The sequence below is a fragment of the Rhineura floridana genome, chromosome 4, assembly GCF_030035675.1.
Source record: "Rhineura floridana isolate rRhiFlo1 chromosome 4, rRhiFlo1.hap2, whole genome shotgun sequence".
In the NCBI taxonomy this organism is placed as follows: Eukaryota; Metazoa; Chordata; class Lepidosauria; order Squamata; family Rhineuridae; genus Rhineura; species Rhineura floridana.
Window position 1 is genome coordinate 84062603 of NC_084483.1, and position 22189 is coordinate 84084791.

General features: G+C 42.5%; 2 protein-coding genes across 4 annotated transcripts in view; one reads left to right on the top strand and one right to left on the bottom strand.

Moving 5' to 3' along the window:
* The window catches only part of LOC133383223 (uncharacterized), a 53425-nt gene extending 41066 nt beyond the window's left edge, over positions 1-12359 (top strand). The window contains exons 3-5 of the mRNA XM_061623520.1: positions 9781-10120; positions 10236-11679; positions 12005-12359. Of these exons, the coding sequence (XP_061479504.1) occupies positions 11078-11679; positions 12005-12161 (759 nt within the window). The 5' untranslated portion in view covers positions 9781-10120; positions 10236-11077 and the 3' untranslated portion in view covers positions 12162-12359. The remainder of the gene's footprint in view (positions 1-9780; positions 10121-10235; positions 11680-12004) is intronic.
* PDSS2 (decaprenyl diphosphate synthase subunit 2) overlaps positions 1-22189 on the bottom strand; it is a 123345-nt gene that overhangs the window by 57355 nt on the left and 43801 nt on the right. The window lies entirely within an intron of this gene.

The following is a 22189-nucleotide window of genomic DNA, read 5'->3' on the forward strand; positions in this document are numbered from 1 at the left end:
TGATTCTCCTTGATCTCTCAGCGGCTTTTGATACCATCGACCATGGTATCCTTCTGGAGAGGCTCGCGGAGTTGGGAGTTGGAGGTACTGCTTGGCAGTGGTTCCGCTCCTACTTGGCGGGTCGTCTCCAGAAGGTAGTGCTTGGGGAACATTGCTCGACACCGCGGGCTCTCCAATATGGGGTCCCGCAGGGGTCAGTTTTGTCCCCCCTGCTTTTTAATATCTACATGAAGCCGTTGGGAGAGGTCATCAGGAGTTTTGGAGTGCGTTGTCATCAGTATGCTGATGACACGCAGCTCTACTTCTCCTTTTCATCTTCTTCAGGTGAGGCTGTCGATTTGCTGAACCGTTGCCTGGCCTCGACAATGGACTGGATGAGAGTTAACAAACTGAAGCTCAATCCAGACAAGACTGAGATGCTGTTGGTGGACGGGTTCTCTGATCGGATGGTGGATATATACCCTGTCCTGGACGGGGTTACACTCCCCCTAAAGGACCGGGTTCGTAGTCTGGGAGTCTTTTTAGACTCTTCCCTCTCACTTGAGGCTCAAGTAGCCTCGGTGGTTAGGAATGCGTTTTACCAACTTCGGTTGGTAGCCCAGCTACGTCCCTATTTGAGTAAAGAGGACCTTACATCAGTGGTACATGCTCTGGTAACCTCACGTTTGGATTACTGTAATGCGCTTTACGTAGGGCTACCTTTGAAGACAGTTCGGAAGCTACAACTAGTGCAAAATGCGGCGGCCAGATTGCTGACAAGGACCAAGCGGTCCGAGCATATAACACCTGTTCTGGCCAGCTTGCACTGGTTGCCAATATGTTTCCGGGCTAGATTCAAAGTGTTGGTATTAACCTATAAAGCCTTATACGGTGCGGGACCACGATACCTTGCGGAACGCCTCTTCCGATATGAACCGGCCCGTGCACTACGTTCTGCTACGAAGGCCCTCCTCCGGGTTCCAACTCACAGGGAGGCCCGGAGGGTGATGACAAGATCTAGGGCCTTCTCAGTGGTGGCCCCCGAACTATGGAACAGTCTCCCTGAGGAAGTACGCCTGGCGCCGACTCTGCTTTCCTTCCGGCGCCAGGTCAAAACCTTCCTATTCTCTGAAGCATTTTAAGTTACATTGATCTAATTTTAAAAATGTTTATTGTATTGTTGATTGTATTTTAATATTATTTTGTTATTCATTGTATTTTTATACTATTTTATGTTCACCGCCCAGAGAGCTATCGCTAGTCGGGCGGTATATAAATTTAATAAATAAAATAAAAAATAAAATAAAATAAATAACAGCAAGCACTGACACTGTGAACAGGGCAGTTGCCAGTCTCAACAGGCCCAACCCCACAATTCATATGAGTTATTTATCTATCATTAAATGCATATTTATTTAATGGGGTTATATGCCGCTTTTTGTCACAAGTGACCTCAATGCGGTTTATATAAAAATAAATAAATATTACAAATCACAGAACAAATTACAAATCAAATCAGAACATAATAAAATATCAGCAACACCAGTATCAATAATAAAATCAAAGTATATAAACCATCATACCAGTAATAAAACCACAAATTCAATACTATAAAATAAAACTCAAGACTGACAATAGTCTAACTATAGCCACCAAAAGCTACGGAAGACAGGTAAATTTTCATCAGAAAAATTGTTGTTGGGAGTTTAGTGAACTCCCAACAACAATGTGGCCACCCATGCCTCCAGGAGGAGGATGTACAAGAACTGAGGCACCACTACCATACCAGAGCCATTTGGCTTTTCCTCTCTTCTGTCTCCATACTCATTCTTCTTGGATTGACACTCCATTAATGTCCTCTTTATCTTCTACTCCGGCTGCTCAGCCTCTGCTGTGAACTGCAGAATGAGAGCCCTTTTGTTCTCAGGAGTGAAGTTTAAGGGCAACAAACAAGCAGCCAAACAACAACAAAAACATTTTAAAGACACCTTGTAGAAAATTTCAATACACATGGAGACTGAAAAAGATCTCTACATAAATGCTTGTTGACCATTGCTCTTCTGTTCCTCATCATGCAGGCACCATGGGAGCCTGTATAGCATCACTTTTTCCAGATGGGATATTCAGGTCTGTCTTAAAAAGAAATGTTGTTGTAACAGGGACCTAAAGGAAGACTGAGGAAGGCCCATCGTAAGTCCAAATGAAACTGCAAAGAATAAATATAAGATCCGATATGATTTAAGTGATATTTAATGAAATCAATTCAAGCTGGGCCAGAGCGTGAATTTAATTAGTGAAATAACTAGATCTCCGGTTTTTGGACGGAGTCTCTGGTTTTTAGGGGGCCCTCCGGATCTCTAGCTAGCACCCCTTAATCTCCGGACTCTCAGCTTCAATTTAAAAAAAAAAAAGTTTCTAGGTGGTCTGGTTCCCGAAATATACACCAAAACGTCAGCTGCCCCTCCCCCCCGCAACTGTTTAATCTATTTAACTGATATGATGCTGACGTTGGTTCCTAGTTCCCAGTTCCTTATTTGCTTGAAAGTTCAAAACATTAAAAAAGAAGAGTTGACAACTACAGGAACTTCAAACCAAACTTAACATGTCTCTGAACCCCAAAATATATATTGGGGTACTCTGTATGATATATCACTGTGATCGGGGGACTCTCCCCGTCAAGAATAACAATACATTTATGCAATCAAAATAACCAGGCTTCTGATATTATCATAAATACATAATGATGTCATAAAATCATAAAAAATAAGTAACTGGGGGTGCCCACCCCACACTCTGCTCTGGGACAGGACAAGTCATATACCCCAGGAAAGGGGAGAGTGTCCTCTACGAGATGCCACTGTGTCCCGCCTGGCCCAGAGCTTCTGCTGGGTGCAGGAGAAGGATGAGGGTATCTATGCAAAATCAAAGCAGACCAAAACATACAGGAAAAAATAAGTAACTGAGGGTGCCCCCCCAAAAAATCTACTCTGGGCCAGGACAAATCATATACCCCAGGAAAGGGGAGGGTGTCGTCTACGAGATTCCAGTGCATCCCATCTGGCCCAGAGCTTCTGCTGGGCACCGGGCACACACGGGTGCATCAATGCAAAATCAAAATGGACAAAAACACATAGAAAAAAATAAGTAACTGGGGGTACCCACCCCGAAATCTGCTCTGGGACAGCACAAATCATATACCCCAGGAAAGAGGAGGGTGTCCTCTATGAGATGCCACTGCGTCCCGCCTGGCCGCTTCTGCTGGGTGCACGGCATAGAAGAGGGCATCTATACAAAATCAAAGCAGAAAAAGACATACAGGAAAAATAAGTAATTGGGGGTGCCCACCGCAAAATCTGCTCTGGGCCAGGACAAATCATACACCCCATGAAAGGGGAGGGTGTCCTCTATGAGATGCCACTGCGTCCCGCCTGGCCCAGAGCTTCTGCTGGGCGCAGGGGAAGGATGAGGGCATCTATGCAGACAGAAAGGGTAGAGAATCTTCTTACTCTTACTCATTTCTCAGACCTCTTTCTGAAGTGAAGGGTCAAATCTGTAAAGAAGTTTGGAGCAGCCACATTAAAAGATAAGGGCAGGGCATTCCAGGCAGGGGATTGCCAACCCTGCTTGGATATGGATGTCTTTGCAGAGGATCCCTAGTCAAGCTTTACCAACAGCACAATCCAAACTATATCTACTCAGAAGTAAGTCCTATTGAGTTCTATGGGGCTTAGTCCCTTAGTACGTGTGTTTAGAACTGCAGCCTTCAGGGGCATCCATCTTTACTCCCGCATTCTCCCATCTAATATCTCCACAACACTAGGCTCCTTTCTTCCTACAGTGACCTTCTGGTGACTGGCCTGGCCTGACGGCACTTAAATCCTTCTTGCCGAAAGCAAGTAGGCTAGATGAAATGTTCCCTACCCAGGGTCCATCTTTTAGCTACGATGTCTAGCTTAATTTCCAGTCAGATATTTTTTTTAATTGTACGCTCCAAGCAACTGTGATTGATGCTTAATGTATCATGCTTAATGACATCACTCAGGCCCGCCCCGTGACATCACTCAGGCCCGCCCCATGACATCACTCAGGCCCGCCCCTAAAATCTCAGGTTTTGGGATGCTTCTCACCTGGCAACCCTAGAAATAACAAATTATATTTTATCCATGAATCTGCTGGGACTATGGCCATAGGAGGACTGTTGTGCTTTTAAATGCTATCAGCATTTTAAATTAAGAACTTTGTGCCCTAGAACCACAGCTACGATTTATTTATTTATTTATTTATTTATTATTTGATTTATATCCTGTCCTTCTTCCCAGCAGGAGCCCAGGGCGGCAAAGAAAAGCACTAAAAACACTTTAAAACATCACAAAAACAGACCTTAAAATACATTAAAACAAAACAACTTTAAAAACATTATTTTTAAAAAGCTTGAACAACGTCTTTAAAATAGGGTTAAAAACATATGGATAAAAAAAACATATTAAAAAGCAATTCCAACATAGACACAGACTGGGATAGGCCTCAAATTAAAAGGCTTGATTTCAAACATACAGTGATAGTTTGAACAACTGACCTGACTCAACAGTGACTACTGAAAAGTGAAAACATGTTTTCAGAACCCATCATGAATTCTAAATTCTAGATAATTAAATACAAGATATTAGGCTAGATCCAGAGAAAAGCATATGCTAGGAGGGCTGGCAGAAGCAGGCTGTCCTCTTCCTAGCAGCTCCCAAAAGCTTCTCATGTGCAACCTGAATGATGGTGAAGACTAGGAGGATCCCCGGAAATTTGTAATCAGGAGCTCTACTCTCTGAAGATGGAGACCCCTCCTACTTGCCCAAGATCCTTATTTATTTACTTAAATTTATTTATTTAAAATATTTCTATCCCGCCTGTAATAGGGCACTCAGGGTGGCTTACAAAAATAAAATCAAACACGTTCATAATAAAACTGTAAACAATAAAATCACAAAAACATTAAAATAAATTAAAATACATAAAATACAATTAAAATACATAAAATACAATACACACACACACACACACACACGCATATATATAGGGAGTGGTACTAAAAGAGACTTCAAGGGTAAAATTTAACGTAGAAGGCATAAAATCAGTGTCAGGCTCTACGTTCAGTCCCTCCCAAAGGCTCTCCGGAACAAGATCGTTTTCAGAAGTCTCTGGAAAACCATCAGAGAGGGAGCAGAGCAGACTTCTTGGGGTAGGGTGTTTTCCAAAGCTTGGAGACCGCAGCTGAAAAAGCTCTCTCCCGCATGCCTGTCAGTCTAACATCTTTCACTCTAGGCACACAGAGGAGACCAGAGGCAGATGATCTTAAATCCCAGGCAGGTACATATGGGTGTAAGTGGTCCCTCAAGTACGTTGGTCCAAGGCCATTTAGGGCTTTAAAGGTCAGAACCAGCACTTTGAACTGGGCCCGGAACCAAATTGGGAGCCAGTGGAGTCGATAAAGCACAGGGGTGATATGCTCCCTGCGCCATGCCCCAGTTAACATTCCGGCTGCTGCATTTTGAACCAACTGTAATTTCTGAACCATTTTCAGAGGCAGCCCCACATAGAGTGTGTTACAGTAATCAAGCCTCGATGTCACCAGAGTCTGGTTATCCCAGAGTCTGAGCCAGCTGAGACTTAGCCAAGGGCACAGTAGCTGAACCTTCCCCTTCCAACAAGCCTTTTACGTTGAGACCTTATCCCAGTCTGCGTCTGTGTTGGAATTGCTTTTTAATATGTTTTTAAATATATATTTTTTAAAAAATATATCTTTAACCTTTTTTTAAAGATGTCTTCAAAGCATTTTTTTAAAAAAAAGTTTTTAAAGATGTTTTGTTTTAATGTATTTTAAAGTCTGTTTTTATGATGTTTTAAAGTATTTTTAGTGCTTTTGTTTGCCGCCCTGGGCTCCTACTGGAAGGAAGGGCGGGGTATAAATTAAACAAACAAACAAACAAACAAACAAACAATGGCATGGTGCATTTGTACAAAGCCAACCCCGGGGTTGAAGTAAGATTCAGGCAGGATCAGGCACAACAGCTGGCTCTGTAGTCAACCAGGAGCCCTGCAGACACAAGCTGAAAGCAGAGCTGCTCAAGAGAAACATGTAATGGGAGCTGTTGAACCAGCAAAGGTCAGATTGAGACAAAGAGGGTTTTATGCTAGTAGAGCCAGACCCATCCCTTATTCCTCATAAGCTGGGCTACAAGAAGCACCTAGTGCTTGCTCCTCTTGAGTAAAGCCCTGCTTCTGAGTAAACGCAGTCCTGAAGTTTTTCTGTAGCTAGATTTCACACATCGATCCAGACAATAGATTTCATAGATTTATATACTGAGTTTTATAGATCTATAGGCTGGGGCACTGAACTCTGCTCCCATTCAAAAGCAGCAGCAGCCACCCACCTCTAAAATGGCCATCCAGGGACCTGGGAGGAAGGGCAGCGAGTGACAGCTTGGTCAAATTGAGGCACTAAGGAGCCCTTCTGAGTCAGCCAATGCCCAACCTAGCCAACAGCTGGCGCTGTGGATAAAGGTCAGAATTTACTAAACTAAACAATTAATTCAGCAATTAAAAAGACTAAACAGACCACCTGTGAAATCCTCTGCACTCCATTTTCTGAACAACAAAAGAGAAACAGCTATTCTAAAAGTTTCAAGATTTTATTAACACCACATTATTGTCCACATAGAATCGTAAACTTGGAAGGGGCCTATAAGGCCATTGAGTCCAATCACCTGCTCAATGCAGGAATCCAGCTTAACACATACCCAACAAATGGCTGTCCAGCTGCCTCTTGAATGCCTCCAGTGTTGGAAAGCCCACCACCTCCCTAGGTAACTGGTTCCATTGTCGTACTGGTCTAATAGCTAGGATGTTTTTCCAGATGTTCAGTCAAAATCTGGCTTCCTGCAACTTGAGCCCATTATTCTGTGTCCTGCACTCTGGGATGATGGAGAAGAGATCCTGGCCCTCCTCTGTGTGGCAACCTTTCAAGTACCTGAAGAGTGCTATCATATCTCCCCTCAGTTATCTCTTCTCAAGGCTAAACATGCCCAGTTCTTTCAGTCTCTTCTCATAGGGCTTTGTTTCCAGTCCCGTTCATCCTTGTTGCCCTTCTCTGAACCTACTCCTGTTTGTCTGCATCCTTCTAAAAGTGCAGTGTCCAGAACCGGACACAGTAGTCAAGATGAGGCCTAACCAGTGCCGAATAGTGGGGAACTAATACTTCACCTGATTTGGAAACTATATTTCTGTTAATGCAGCTTAAAATTGGACCACATGAATGAACCTCCATAGTTTGGGAAGCCCTACTCTAGTCAGTGACTGCTAGATTGGTTAATGCTCATCACTGGACACATAAGGCGATAATGTCAAAAAAAGAATGGCTGAGGAAATTGTGGAATCCTCTAGTTAAATTGATAGCATTCTATAAATCTTCAAATACATTCAAGCTTCTGAAATACAGAGTTCAGTAGTTGTTTTTATGAAGAACTGTTTGACACTGAGTTATTAACAATGTGAATGGTTAAGCCTCGTATAAAGGGTAATATTCTGCCTATGGTAAATGTATTTTATGTTATAGAAAGGTGGCCTTTACAAAGTGTGCATGTTTTAATGTTTTGTATGATGTGATACTTGTATCAAATAAAACATTTTAAAAGCGGAGCGGAGGACCATGCTGTTAAAAAATGACTATAGTTTTGCATACAACAGTTAGATACTACTACGTGTTATTTTCTGCATTTTAGGCTCAAGATTTGAAAACTTGAGTTAAAAGTTTATTTGCAATGACTATACAGGACAAACGGAAGCAAGGTAAACAGATTCCCATTAATATGCATTGCCAATTATGTACAGACACCACCAATCCTGTGAACAGATGCTCATCTGTCCAAGTGTTTCCCAGAAATATTTCCACACAGCTTTAAAAATATATAACCATATCAACGTGGCTGCAAAGTGGCAATACTGACAAATTCAGTCCCACAATGCATGAATAAGAACACATTTTCAAATACAGTTAAGTGGCACTTGTTTCAAACTATTTTTTCATTCCTCAAATTAAGATGAAACAGCTGAAATCATTTGGTGTTCCAAGAATCAAACAAAGACATGGCAATAAAACTTGCCTCATTCAAGTAAAAAAACCCTTTATTACTGCAGAAGTTCAGCTGAGGTGCTTGAGTTCACTGTGTAAGCAGCTTAGATCAGGAAAGCATTGTGCTGTGGATGATCATGTCCTTGGTACCAATAAGTCCTTAAATACATACATACACTAGCAATGTGGGGTAAACAATTTACTATCTATGTGAGGAGCAGAGCTTGGAAATAACGAATTACTTGTAATGTATTACTTTTTTCAGTAACGACTGGGTAACTTCATTACATTTTGCTGGTAATAGTAGTAATGTCATTACTTTCCAGCTGTAACTTTACTGTTTCTAGCTTTATATTTGGATGTTACTTGGGAGAGGAGCAGGGGAAGTCTTCTGCTTCTCTGATTGGTGGACGAAAGTCATGTGCCTCATAATGGGCTTCTGTGCTGCTCTGTGGGTATTAGGAGGCAACGAGGGAGGGGGTAGAGAGTGAGATGGTCGTGGAGCAGAGAGAGAGAACAATATTGCTTCAAAAATGGACGGGTCAAGGAAGAGGATAAAGGAGGTAGCAGCAGGAGATGAACTGTGTGTGTGTGTGTGTGTGTGTGTGTGTGTGTGTGTGCGTGCGTGCGTGCGTGCGTGCGTGCGTGCGTGCGTGCGTGCGTGCGTGCATGCACTTCCTTGTCCACTGCCCTTTGTGGCTACTTTACTCCATCTGAAATGCTTAAACTTTTTTGCATGCCAGGTGCTTGTAAGCCACAATGCTATCTGGCTGGAAGACAGAGTGTGTGTGCTTGCACTGAGCGAGGCTGCGAGGGAAGCCGCTCCTGCTGCCCTTTTTTGCATTGCAGGGGGAAATGTTGCCCTGGGCACATGGGAGAGTGAGAGGGGTTGCATTTGGTTTGGCACACAAAGCTATGAGTGGTGGCCTCTGTCTCCCTCCCCTCCTCCCTTGGGCAGGCAAGCCCCACAAGTACTTTAGTTGCTGGCAGGGGAAATTTGTTCCATATAGTTCCTTCTTTTCAAAGTTCCAAAGCAAACCCATTTCAAACCATTCATCACCCCCCCACACACACACTATAGGCAATGTTGTACTAGTGCATAGAGGCTTGTGCAGAATTAATTAATTATCATTATTATTATTAATATTTTTAAAATAATGTTTATTAAGGAAAAGAAAATTACAAAGTAGTACTAAAATAATAAAAAAGAAAAGGGAAAGAGAAAAAACACTTTACATACATCATTCAGCTTTATTACTAATTACATATAGATGTAAAGGATAAATGGCATTTTGTCAAAAATAGTTTTGCCTACATTTTATACCTCCTCCTTGGTGTTCCAAGCTTGGCATGGAATGCTTCTCAGACAGAATTAATTTGAAATGCTGCATATTTATTATCATCATAATCATCATCTTCAAATCCTACCTTAATTCATTGTACATGGCTGTCCCCCCTCTTCATTTTATTCCCACAACAACCCTGTGAGGTAGTAGGCTGAGTGACTGGCTCACACAGGGGTACTTGGTGAGCAAAAATTATGCAAGGAGGATCTCTTTTAATTGTGCTATCGGCCTGCTTACTTCCACTCTGACTGGGGGGATCTTGCAGGATGGGGAAGAGATGGAGGCACAAGTTTACCCATATAGGAGCATTATCTAAATCTCTCTTGTTTATTACAGACAAGCCTGTTGCAGTTGTTGTTGCTACTGAGAGCAACAGCCAGTTGGTGCAGCCACTTGAGTCTCAGCTTGCTGATCCTGAAGAGATGAAACTGGAAAGTGAAGTTCACAAAGGAGGCCCTGTGGATGAGGACAACATGAAGCAGTGCCAGTTGCCAACAGCCACATCTGCAGAACAGCAAGTACCAGCAAGAACAGCAAGTTTGGCTTTGAGAACGCTTGTACATTTGTGAGCCAGAGTGGGAAAAATGTCGTCGTAAAATGCAGTTACTGCCTTCCAAGGATCAAAACTCTAAGATCAGCTATTTCCTCTTCATCCAATGTGAAGAAATATTTAGAGGTAAGCCTTTGTCATGCTGGTCCTCAAAGAGTGTCCATTGTCTATTTATGTTTAAATTGTGAAGTGCCTCTTCCATTTTTTCTTGGATTCATGCTTTGTTCATCTTCTTCCTCAGAGCATACACCCTGAGAATCTGAGAGCAATTGAAGACACAATAAAGGCAAGGAGATGTGGCCATCCTGAACAAATGCCTGATGCCCCTCCTCCCAAAATGCTGAAGCAGCAGCAGACAACCCTTGAGAGGTTGGGATCTGGCAGAGAGGCTGTCACCCAGAGCAATCTCAACAGGAAAATCATTGATTTCATTGTAGAGGAGACATTACTGCTTCAGACTGTGGACAAACCATCATTCATTAGTCTGGTTCACATTGGACTTCCAAAAGATCTCACGATCATATGTGCTAAGACTCTGAGAGACAGAATTGAGAAGACAGCATGCCACATGAGAGAAACACCTGCAAACCGAATGAGTGCTGTGGCATATATAGCAACCACTGCAGATTGTTGGACCAATGGCAAGAAGAGTTACTTTGGGGTAACAGCCCACTGGATCAACCCAACTACCCTAAAACATGAGGTCGGGGTCTTGGCTTGTAAGCATCTGAAGGGGCGCCATACATACAAGGTCCTTGCAAAAGCACTGTATGATGTGCACGTGCAGTACAGGATTCACAACAAAGTTATGTGCACTACTACACACAATGGCTCCAACTTTGTGAAAGCATTCAGTTTTCATGGCCAAAGAACCTGCAGAAGCTGCAGATACCAGTGCAAATGACAATGATGGTGATAACAAGGAGGAGGAGGTTGAGGTAGTTTGTGCCTATCTGTGAGATCCTGGACACAGGACCTGAGGCAGAGGAAGAAGCTGCAGACTCAGGAGATTTTGTTTTACCACCACATCAGAGATGTGCTAGCCACACCCTCAACCTGGTGGCAACACAAGACATAGAGGCCATGCTTTCTGACTCCTCCAAAAGTAGTCTTCTTGGTTCTTTCAGGAAACACTTTCATTCCTTGATGGGAAAGTGCAGCAAGTTGTGGTCCAAGCAGAACCAGTCAGCACAGATTGCTGAGTACATCTATGTACAATGTGGTGTGTATCTGAAGGTACCGAACAAGACCAGGTGGAATTCCACCTTTTATGAGTTGAAGCAACTACATGAGCTCCTGTCAACTGTGCCACTAAAAATGAATGCCATAATGGACCAGTGCTCCTTGTACAGGATCACAACTGCTGAGACTGTAGTGGTGCAGGAATATACAGAGATCATGGGGCCACTAGCCCAGTCCCTAGACACCCTGCAACAGGAGAACGGCATGTTCATGGGGTATTTGCTACCAATGCTCTACAATCTGGACCACAAGTTAGATGAGCTGGAAAACAAACCTGTGAGGTACACATACTGTTTTCAGCTGCTGAGAGGTGTGCATGAAGCCCTAAGAAAGCAGTTTGCAGCTTTCTGGGAGGACAAGAGGCTTCTTCTGGCAGCCTGCCTACACCCTCGCTTCAAACTAGAGTGGCTGGAATCGCGCCAGGCAACCACCCATACCAACAAGTAAGAACATTAGGGAAGCCCTTTGGGTGGATTACTCCAAGGGAAGTGTTGTCTCAAGGGAGGCATCAGAGGGCTTAAGGTGGTAGGCAGGGGCTGGGCCTTTTCTTCCTGGGGCTCCTCATCATAACCTTGGGTGTTGCAGGTAATCCTTAAGGGCCTGTTGTGGTGCCCCATGAGTGTGGTGACTTGGTCAGCTTCCTGCCTTCCATGTCATCACCCACAGGCTCAGGCTGACAGGTGGACCCTGAACCAGGGGACATGACAAGCATCAGGAAATCAATGGTGGTTTCCTAACATATATGTGTTAACATATCCTCTCTCTTAGACACACAATGGAAGCCTTGTTGAAAGCTGAAATAAAGATGGGTGCACTTAATGAGGACCGTGATCAATCTTCAGACAAAGACCAGGAAGGAAATGATTTGGAAAATGACTTCTTTAACATTGAGCGCCAGTGGACACTGCTGATGAGGAATTGTTGAGGTACCTGAGGTCTCCCAGCAGGGCAGTGTCATCACTCCATGGCTTTCCACGTGTGTCGCAGTGCTTTTTGCAGCACGACACTGGCATGTTTCAAGTGCCGCCACATTATGCCTGTTCAGTACTGATGGGAACATAATGACTGTAAAAAGACATCCCTTGTCTGACGTGCTCTTTGAGCATCTTGTTCTTTTGAGACATAACAGAAATGTATTGTAAAAGCAGCATTTCAAGAGTAAAATTTGATTTCAAGTGTTGGGGTATCATTGCTGGGGTGGGTGGGGGATATGAGATTCTGTTATGCTGTTCTATTAATCTTGGATAAAAAAATTATTCTACTACCCTGTGTGTGTGTTTATTTTTAACGTTGTTTTAGGCTACTTAGATGTGTAGCAGCCAAGGCCAGCACCTTGTAGGGCTGTTTTTTTTTAAAAAAGTAACTGAAATGTAACTGTAGTGATTACTTTTGAGAAAAATTAAAGTAATCAGTTACTTTCAGAACAACTGCAATTGAAGCTGTAATTACTACTTTTGGGGGCCATGTAATTGTAACTGTAATTGATTACTTTTAAAAAGTAAAAAAGTAATCTTCCAAGCTCTGGTGAGGAGTCACCACCTTTTTGGGAGCAGTGGGCACATTCAAATTTTGAGAGTGCTGTGTGCGCCAGTCACAAAATGGCTACCATGGGGGAATGGCATAACACAAAATTAGAGCAAGTACAATCATGGTGAAACTTTTTCCCATAACTATTTCTATAGTAGAAAAAACTTGACCTGTTGAGTTTGTCTGCCATACAGCTGTTAAAGGCATAAGTACCCTACGCCAAAGCCTAGGCTGCTATACTGTACCCTTTTATCAGGAAATAAACCCCATTAAAGACAAAGAGACTTACTTCCAAGTAGACATGTATACTATTGTACTGGAAGTTAACCATAAAGTGAATTCTTAAATGAGTGCCTGGTTTTTAGCTTCTACACAGCAGAAGACATGCCTAAGTGTTTTAACATTTCTCTTTCAACTTGGGGGGATTCTTAAACTTCCACCCTCACTTACTGTGTGGTAGCATTTGCAGAAAATAACTTCTAGGGACTACCTGATCTCAGACAAACCCACCACAGGAAAGATGCATCTTGATTGCCAGGGGAAAAATAAGGGGAAAGTATTTTATTATTTATTTATTTATTGCACTTGTATACCGCCCCATAGCCAAAGCTCTCTGGGCGGTTTACAGCAATCAAAAACATTAAAACAAATATACAATTTAAAACACATTTTAAAAACAATTTAAAAACAATTTAAAACACAATTTTAAAATTTAAAACAATATAAAAACAATTTAAAAAGTACAGAAATACCAAGAGCTAGAAAATAAGACAGGGAGAGAAAAGCAGAAGCTCTTTAGGACCCCAGGGATTCTTAATGCCTAGTGTCCAAACCACTCACTTATCAATCACAACTCAGATTTTACTTCTTGGCTAAAAAGTCTGACACAAAGCAGCAGCCAGGCTAGCTCATTTTGCTGACACTGCTTAGAAGGGTACCTGCACATTCTGTTTAATAACTTTATTTCTAGGAGGACTAGAAACTTCTTTTTTTAAAAAAAAGCTCAGAGTCTGAGGCCCTTGCCCAGGGGTGCTCATGGGCTCTATGGTACCCACAGAGCATCGGTGACCCTTGATCTATACAATTTCTGAATGGATTCCTCAATCTTACATTGACCACTTTAATAACAAGTTGCAAAAACGCTTCTATTCCCTATCATATCATCACATATACTGTGAGATCAAGAACTTAGCACTGGGATGAATCAAACAGTATATAGAGATATTTCTTCTCTCTGCTTCACAAGCTAGGGAGTGCATAGACTTTTAAGAAACGAAAAGTTATATCAAAAGGGCAAGTAAATCCCTTTTCAAAATCAAAGAAAGCAACAGGCAGAATGGGTGAACTTTGACCCTTTCTTATCCAAGATGTTAAAAAATATCTTCTAACATTTTATACCTTGACAGTAGCATTATTAGTTCTTTCCCATTCTAAACATTAATAGGAAGGTTCATTTAGATCAGGTGTGAGGAACCTTTGTCAATTCAGAAGTTGAACTACAACTCCATTAACCCTAGCAAGCATAATCAATGATCAGGGATGATGCGAGTTATAGTTCAGCAACATCTGGAAAGACAAAGTTTCCCCACACCTGATTTAGAGAGTAAAATTAAAGGCCGAATTACCAAAGAAAATTAATTTATTAGTAAGTGGTGCAAGATATGGCATACTGTTAAGGCTTTGAGAATAAGCATTCATTAATAGGCAAAGAACAAAAGTGTGAGGGTTTAGGTTTTTATTTAAAGGTGGTGGAGAGTCCCTAATTTTTCCCCTAACACTTTGAACCATCAAACATTTGTGCTTGCTTTAAAGAGATTTCTTTGATTGCTCCCCCAGCCATAATTTTTACCTTATCATTGTGCTTGTTTGCTTTTGGCAAAATGTACCAATGAAGCAGATGGATCTTGCTACGTACATGCAATGATGCTAAACAGTTGAAGGAGATGGCAAGCTGCCTCTGAGCCCTTGCCCTGGTCACCAGGTGTGCTGCCATAAGCAGCAGCAGGGAAGGGATAAAAATCTCTTCTGAGCCATGCAACTGCTGCTGCCTCTGGGACAGGATGCGATTAATCACATGCATTTTGGAATGGTGGCAACAGCTAATTTCTATTACTCAAGATATTCCCTGCTTGTGTTTTTTAGGGTTTGTTTTCATTTTAACATTTGGAAATGCTTTTTTGGTGCACAAGAGCCTTTATCAGTGGTTGATTTTCACCTGAGGAAAAAAAGGGGGGTACTTTTGACTTCTTTTATATTCTTTCTACTGGGAAGTATAATCAAATCTTCTTTATATCTTTTGACAGAAATGCATCTACAAAATTAAAACAAGGGCTTTCACATCAACATACCAGCACATATTGCATAATGTTGTATACACAATGCATAGTGGTGCAGCTGGCAAATCCTGCCTCTATTTTTAATTTATTTATTGACTTGTTTAGTCATATACCACTTAATGCCAAAGTAGGCTTCAAGCAGTTTACAAGAACAAAACCCAGCCATGCAAGCATTAAAACATAACCATTCATAATTAAAATACACAATTAAACATTTCCATTAACATTAAAAAGTAAACATTTATATCATAATTAAAATATACCATAAAACAATCCCAAATTACAGTAGGGATGGGTAGAGGGGACCGGCTTTTTGAGCTAGCTCTCTTTGGATGTGTTTTTAAAATTATTATTAATTGTTGTTATTTATTATTATTATTAATTTGATTTATTAGGCCCTTGTTACCTGAAGGTCTCCAAGCAACTTATAACATTGTTAAACAATGAAAGGCTGCAGGAGGGCATGATTTGGCTAACACTGGGGAAGTCAGAGAGTAGGCCTAGTGGATTTCATTACAGGTACCCCACCTTTCCCTCCAAAATTCAGCAAAGCCGCACAGGACACCCGGTGATCCCCTGGAGCCTGTCAAAGGTAGTGACAGTGAATCAGATGGGTTGTTCTGGCTGCCAGCTCCAGTGAAAGGAAGAACTTTGCATTACCACTGCCAATAGGTTGCTACATCTTGAGACCATACAGTGTCAAGATGCAGATAATACATTAAATGGATGAACACAGTGAATGTATCCAGATGTTTCCCTCTTCTTTAAAAAGAACAGCCACACAGAACCCTGATGAGGACTAGGACTATAGTTCTTCCCATCCAACTGCAGTCCTGGCAAGAAGTGCACATACACACACTCCAAACTGCTATTTGCTGCACAACAAAACTGCTATCGCATCTTGTCTTAATTATTTTCTAATAGCTGGGCACACCACAAACACATTTTCAATGTCTTGCTTTGCAATGTTGTAAAGGAGCATCACAACACTGAAATATATTCTTAGAATCTGGTGGATGCTTTAGGGTTAAATATTTTTGCACTTAGTAATTAGTTGTGCCTCAAGATGTACGCTCCTGAGGATATATATCTTAGTTAAAAGCCAACATTGCTGAAGAGGTGGATTAGGTCAGCAAGTACCACAAAAAGAATGTGTATGACAGAGAACTAATGTGCAGCAGTATAGGTTAGGATTGATTATTATGGCCTGTCATTACTATCACTGGAAGTCAAAGACCCATTAACAATCCTATTAATGAGATGTATCACTACAATTTCTGCAACTGAGATCCACCCAATCTTTAACTGCCTTGAATCTTCCCTGAAACAATCTTGATTTTCAGAGCTACATCAGTTTCTTCTAAGAACAGTGCCTTTGAGAGCAGCTGTAATTGTAACGGTAATTACTACTTTTTGGGCCATGTAACTGTAATTTATTACTTTTTAAAAGCAATCTTCCAAGCTCTGCTTACTTCACCCCAGCACTGTATGTTGCTCTCCCACTGAGCCTTGATCTGCCTCTTCTAGTATTCCTTTCCTCCAGCTCCTCACCCTCCTCAGTCCTCCAGTTTTTATTTATTTATTTAAAATATTTCTATCCTGCTCTTCTTCTCTACAGTGGGGCACTCAGGACAGCTCACAATGCCATCATACACAGTATATAAAAACACAAACAACATTAAACTAGATAAAAACACATTAGTACAGTTAACAATTCAAGGGGAATGATATAAAAAGGGGACTAAAGAGTGATATAAAAAGGGGACTAAACTACAACGGGGGAAAAATAAAATCAGTTTCCAGCCATACCTTCGCTCCCTCCCAAAGGCTTTCCAGAACAAGATGGTTTTCAGAAGTCACAGAAACACCATTAGGGAGGGAGCCCAGTTGGCTTCTTGGGGTATTCTCTCCAGTCAGTTGGGTTGGCAAACAAGAGTATGGTGCTCTGCACCAATTCTCTTCACAGGTGCCACTGATGCTCCAGTAAACTGTCATTAAGGACAGCTACACCATGGATTCTGCCTGCTTTAGGGGTGTTGGTCACAGAAATGAACCTAGTAGCAGGGTGGACCCCATGGGCTTTTAACAGTGAGCATTCTCTGACAATTTGGGGCTTACCTTAATATTTATTTTTGTCAAAAATAAGGGGGAAGCATGATGGAGTCTCTGGGAAATCAATATGCTCCTTGAAGGAGCAAGTGTGCAATCTGGGGGTGCTCCTAGATCCAGTTCTGTCACTGGAGATGTATGTGTCCTTGGTGACTAGGAGTCCCTTTTACCAGCTTTAGCTGGTAAAACAACTACAGCCCTTCCTGGATCAAGATAGTTGCCCATACATTGGTAATCTCAAGGTTGGATTACTGAAATGTACTTTATGTGGGGTTATGCTTAAGGTTGTTCTAGAAGCAGCACCTAGAGAAGTACACAGTGGCTAGGCTGCTTTTGGGGTAAACTACCACCAACATACAACACCTTGCTTGTGAGATTTGCACTAGAAACTCAGCCTGAGATCTTCTGCATGCTAAGCACACAGGGCAAAACTAAACATGTACACAGTTCTTTGTATCTTCATTTCCCCAACATATACTGTGTCTTTGATTTTAATTTTTTTTAAGCATCTTGGGGCATATTTTGAGCAGAAAAAAATGCCTGAGGAGAAAGGATTCACTTCCTTCACTCAAGTTGACATCTGTCTGTTGCTGCTTTTCATTTAAAAAAATCATTTCAGATAAAAATTACATGCAGCTGCTCTGAACTATGACCCTTACATGACAGATCATTGTCAACTGTTACATTTGAATCATTCCTGAGTTTTCCACACTTGTTATTTTGGTAATTTTCAGTGATACTTATTTGATTAAGGTTCCCAGGTTTGGAAAACTGATCAACATTGTATTTCATATGAGTGCTTAAGGATGTAGCTTCTTTTAAACTTTCTGAAGCAGGAAATATTTGTGAACTGATACGATCTGTGCTTTTTCTTAAAAATGCCCTGGAAAAGTAATGGTCAATGAAAATATATAGTTAACTCAGTAGCTCAGCAGGTAAGCAGTATTACTGTGTTTAGAAAATGAGTAGTAATCTTACAAAGATGTGGTAGCCTTCAAAAGAATAAATCTTTAGGTGAAGCCATTTTCTTCATCCTACAAAACAGACAAGAACTGCTGCTTGAATACTACCACTGCCAATACACTCATCAGTGCTTTTTTGTTAAAAATGAGGTGCCGGTACTCATATCTTGATAAAAGTGCCATGGGTGCCAGGATGGGCAGCAAAAAAGAAGAAGGTGCCAGTACTCTCTACCATTGAATACTGCCACAAAAAGCCCTGATCATCATTTTGAGAAGATTTATGCATACGTTATCCACACCCCAGACTATAGTTAGCAGAGGCCACACTATCCATTGTTCTTGTATAACACATCATTAATTTCTCCCATATCCCGAATCAACATTTTTCTGTAATGGGAGTCAACGATTTCTATGTGAGACAGTAAAAGAGCTGCAGCTATGGATACAACTTAACCAGCAGATTCATTAGTCGTGCTTTTTGGTTATGCTAAAGATTTAGTCCTAGTAGTGGACAGGGAAATGGTCATATGCCCATATGACAATTAGTTACAATTGGGGGAGAAATCAATGCATTAATATTGGGAAAATGAATATCAAGGGTATGGGAAGTGATCCAAATGATTAAGCTAACTATCTTAGAGTAAGGAAAGAAAGGCAACTCAATTCCTCCACTGAAAATAAGACTCTGTATTATGTACTGGTGCAGTAAGATAATGTTGAACCATACATATTGTTTGGAACATTATAATTACATACATGGTGGGACACATTGGGCTCTTGACATGGTCACCCCCAAGCATCCTCTCCAGCATTGTGGAGCCCATTCTGCACCTTGGTATACCAGAGACTTATGGGCAATGTAACAGGTTAGACGTTAGCTAGAGTGCAAGTGGTGAAAGATGCACTGTGAATCCAACAAACATGAGAACACATAATTGTGACTACTGTGTGGCAGTGAGAGTGGCAAAGAAGGCCCACTTCTCTGCTTCCATTGCATCCTCAAGTAGCTGTCTAGCTGAGCTTTTCTGCATTGTTAACATCTACTCCAGGCAACGGAGTTTAGACCCTTCTGAAGCCTGCTATGACTTGTTTGCAAGGCACTTTAATAATAAATTTGCTTGCCTCCATAGCACCCACATTAATTTCATTCTCCAATGAGGTGTCCCGTGAGGTTCTGCTGTAATGCCATGGGATCAGTTTCAGTTGACCATGCTATCTTCCTGAACCAACTCCATGAGATGAATATTGGAGGCAATGTTTTACGGGGTTCTGGTCCTATCTCCAGGGTCAGTTTCAGAGAATAGCATTGGGTAAGATTATTCCTCTGCCTCCTGGCAGTTGTGATGTGGAGTGCCACAGGGTATCATCATGTCCCCAACATCTACCATGAAGCTGTTGGAACTGGTCATTAAGAGATATGGGGCAAGGTATCAATATGCTGATGAAATCTGGCTTTGTTTCTCTTTAACATCTGAATCGGGAGAGGCCATGCAAGCCCTGGACAGGTGCCTAGACTTGGTGGTAAGGCTGGATGAAGGCAAATAAACTGGCCCTGAATCCTGGCAATACAGAGGTACTGCGGGTGGGCAGATAATTGGACAATTGCCTGCTTTGCATGGGGTTGTATGGCACCTGAAGGAGCAGGTCATGGTCTGTGGGTGCTTCTGGACCAGTCTCTGTTGCTAGAAGCCCTGTTGACACCAATGTCTTTTATCAGCCTCAGCTGGTAAAACAGATATGGTTGTTTCTGGATTGGGATAGCCCGTCCACTGCTGTCCATGCACTGGTAACTTCCAGATTGGATTACTGCAAATCATGCTGTGTGGGGCTGCCCTTGAAGCTCACCTAGAAGATGCAGCTAGTGCAAAATGGTTCGACTGCTCACTGTGGTGAAATATTGCCATATTATGCCACTGCTGAAAAAATTGCACTGCCAGCCAATTAGCTACTGGGTTAAGTACAAGGTGCTGATGTTGGTGTATAGAGCTCTGTATAACTTGGGACCCTGATGCCTAAATATTGCCTCATCCCATACATACCCAACCATTCTCTGTATTCTGCAGGAGAGGGCATCCTGCAGATACCACCGCAACAGGAGGTCAGTTCTACACAATGCCTGAATTGGGCCTTTAGTATGATAATACCTACCCTTTGGAAATCCCTCCCACTGCATATCAGACAGGCGCCTTCTCTTTGTCTTTTCAGCACCTGCTAAAGGTGTTCCTCTTTCCAAAGCTTCCGGATATTTATTTTTATTTATTTTATTACATTTCTAGACCGCCCTATAGCAATAAGCTCCCAGGGCGGTGAACAGCATAATAAAACAGATTAAAATACAAGCGGATGTAAATACAATACAGTACACAATAAAACATAATTAAAATTCCAAATTTAAATTTAATTTTAAAATTTTTAAAATTTTTAAAATGCCTGGGCAAAGAGGTAGGCCTTTACCTGGCACCGAAAAGATAACAGAGAAGGCGCCAGGCGTATCTCGTCAGGGAGGGCGTTCCATAGTTCGGGGGCCACCACCGAGAAGGCCCTAGCTCTAGTTGTCATTCTCCGTGCCTCCTTATGTGTTGGGACACGGAGAAGGGCCTTCGACGTCGAGCGCAGTGACCGGGTAGGTACATAGCGGGAGAGGCGTTCCGCCAGGTATTGTGGTCCGATGCCGTTAAGGGCTTTATAGGTAAGAACCAACACTTTGAATCTGGCCTGGAAACATATTGGTAGCCAGTGCAGCTGGGCCAGAACAGGTGTTATATGATCAAATTTTTTAGTCCCAGTAAGGACTAATTCTGCACCAGCTGAAGTTTCCGAACCGTCTTCAGAGGTAACCCTACGTAGAGTGCATTACAGTAGTCCAATCTAGAGGTTACCAGAGCATGGATAACTGTGGCGAGATTCTCCCTCTCCAGATAGGGTCGTAGCTGGGCTACCAGCCGAAGCTGGTAGAACGCATTCCGTGCCACCGAGGCTACTTGAGCCTCCAGTGACAGGAGTGGATCTAATAAGACCCCCAAACTATGGACCTGCTCCTTTAGGGGGAGTGTAACCCCATCTAGGGCAGGTCGGACATCATCCATCTGGGCAGAGAGCCCCCCCACCAACAGCATCTCAGTCTTGTCAGGATTGAGTCTCAGTTTGTTAGCTCTCATCCAGTCCATTATCGCGGCCAGGCAGCGGTTTAGTACATTAACAGCCTCACCTGAGGAAGATGAAAAGGAGAAGTAGAGCTGCGTATCATCAGCATATTGCTGGAAACGCACTCCAAATCTCCTAATGACCTCACCCAGTGGCTTCATATAGATATTAAAGAGCATGGGGGACAGAACTGAACCCTGTGGGACCCCATATTGGAGTATCCAGGGGTTCGAGTAATGCTCCCCAAGCATCAACTTCTGGAGACGATTCTCGAGGTAGGAGCACAGCCACTGCCAAGCAGTGCCTCCAACTCCTAAGTCCGCAAGACGTCCCAGAAGGATACCATGGTCGATGGTATCAAAAGCCGCTGAGAGATCAAGGAGAACCAACAGAGTTACACTCCCTCTGTCTTTCTCCCGACAGAGGTCATCATACAGGGCGACCAAGGCTGTTTCTGTACCAAACCCCGGCCGAAAGCCTGATTGACATGGATCCAGATAATCAGTTTCATCCAAGAGAGCCTGGAGCTGGCGAGCGACCACACGCTCTAAGACCTTGCCCAAGAACGGAACATTTGCTACCGGTCTATAGTTGTCAAAATTTTCAGGGTCCAAGGAGGGTTTCTTTAGGAGCGGTCTCACCACTGCCTGTTTCAGGCAGGGTGGTACCACTCCCTCTCGTAGGGAGGCATTGATCACCTCCTTGGCCCATCTGGCTGTTCCGTTCCTGCTAGCTTTTATTAGCCACGAGGGGCAAGGATCCAGAGCAGAAGTGGTCGCTCGCACCTGTCCAAGCACCTTGTCCACATCCTCGAGCTGTACCCACTGAAACTCATCCAATAAAACAGGACAAGTCTGTGCTCCGGACACCTCATT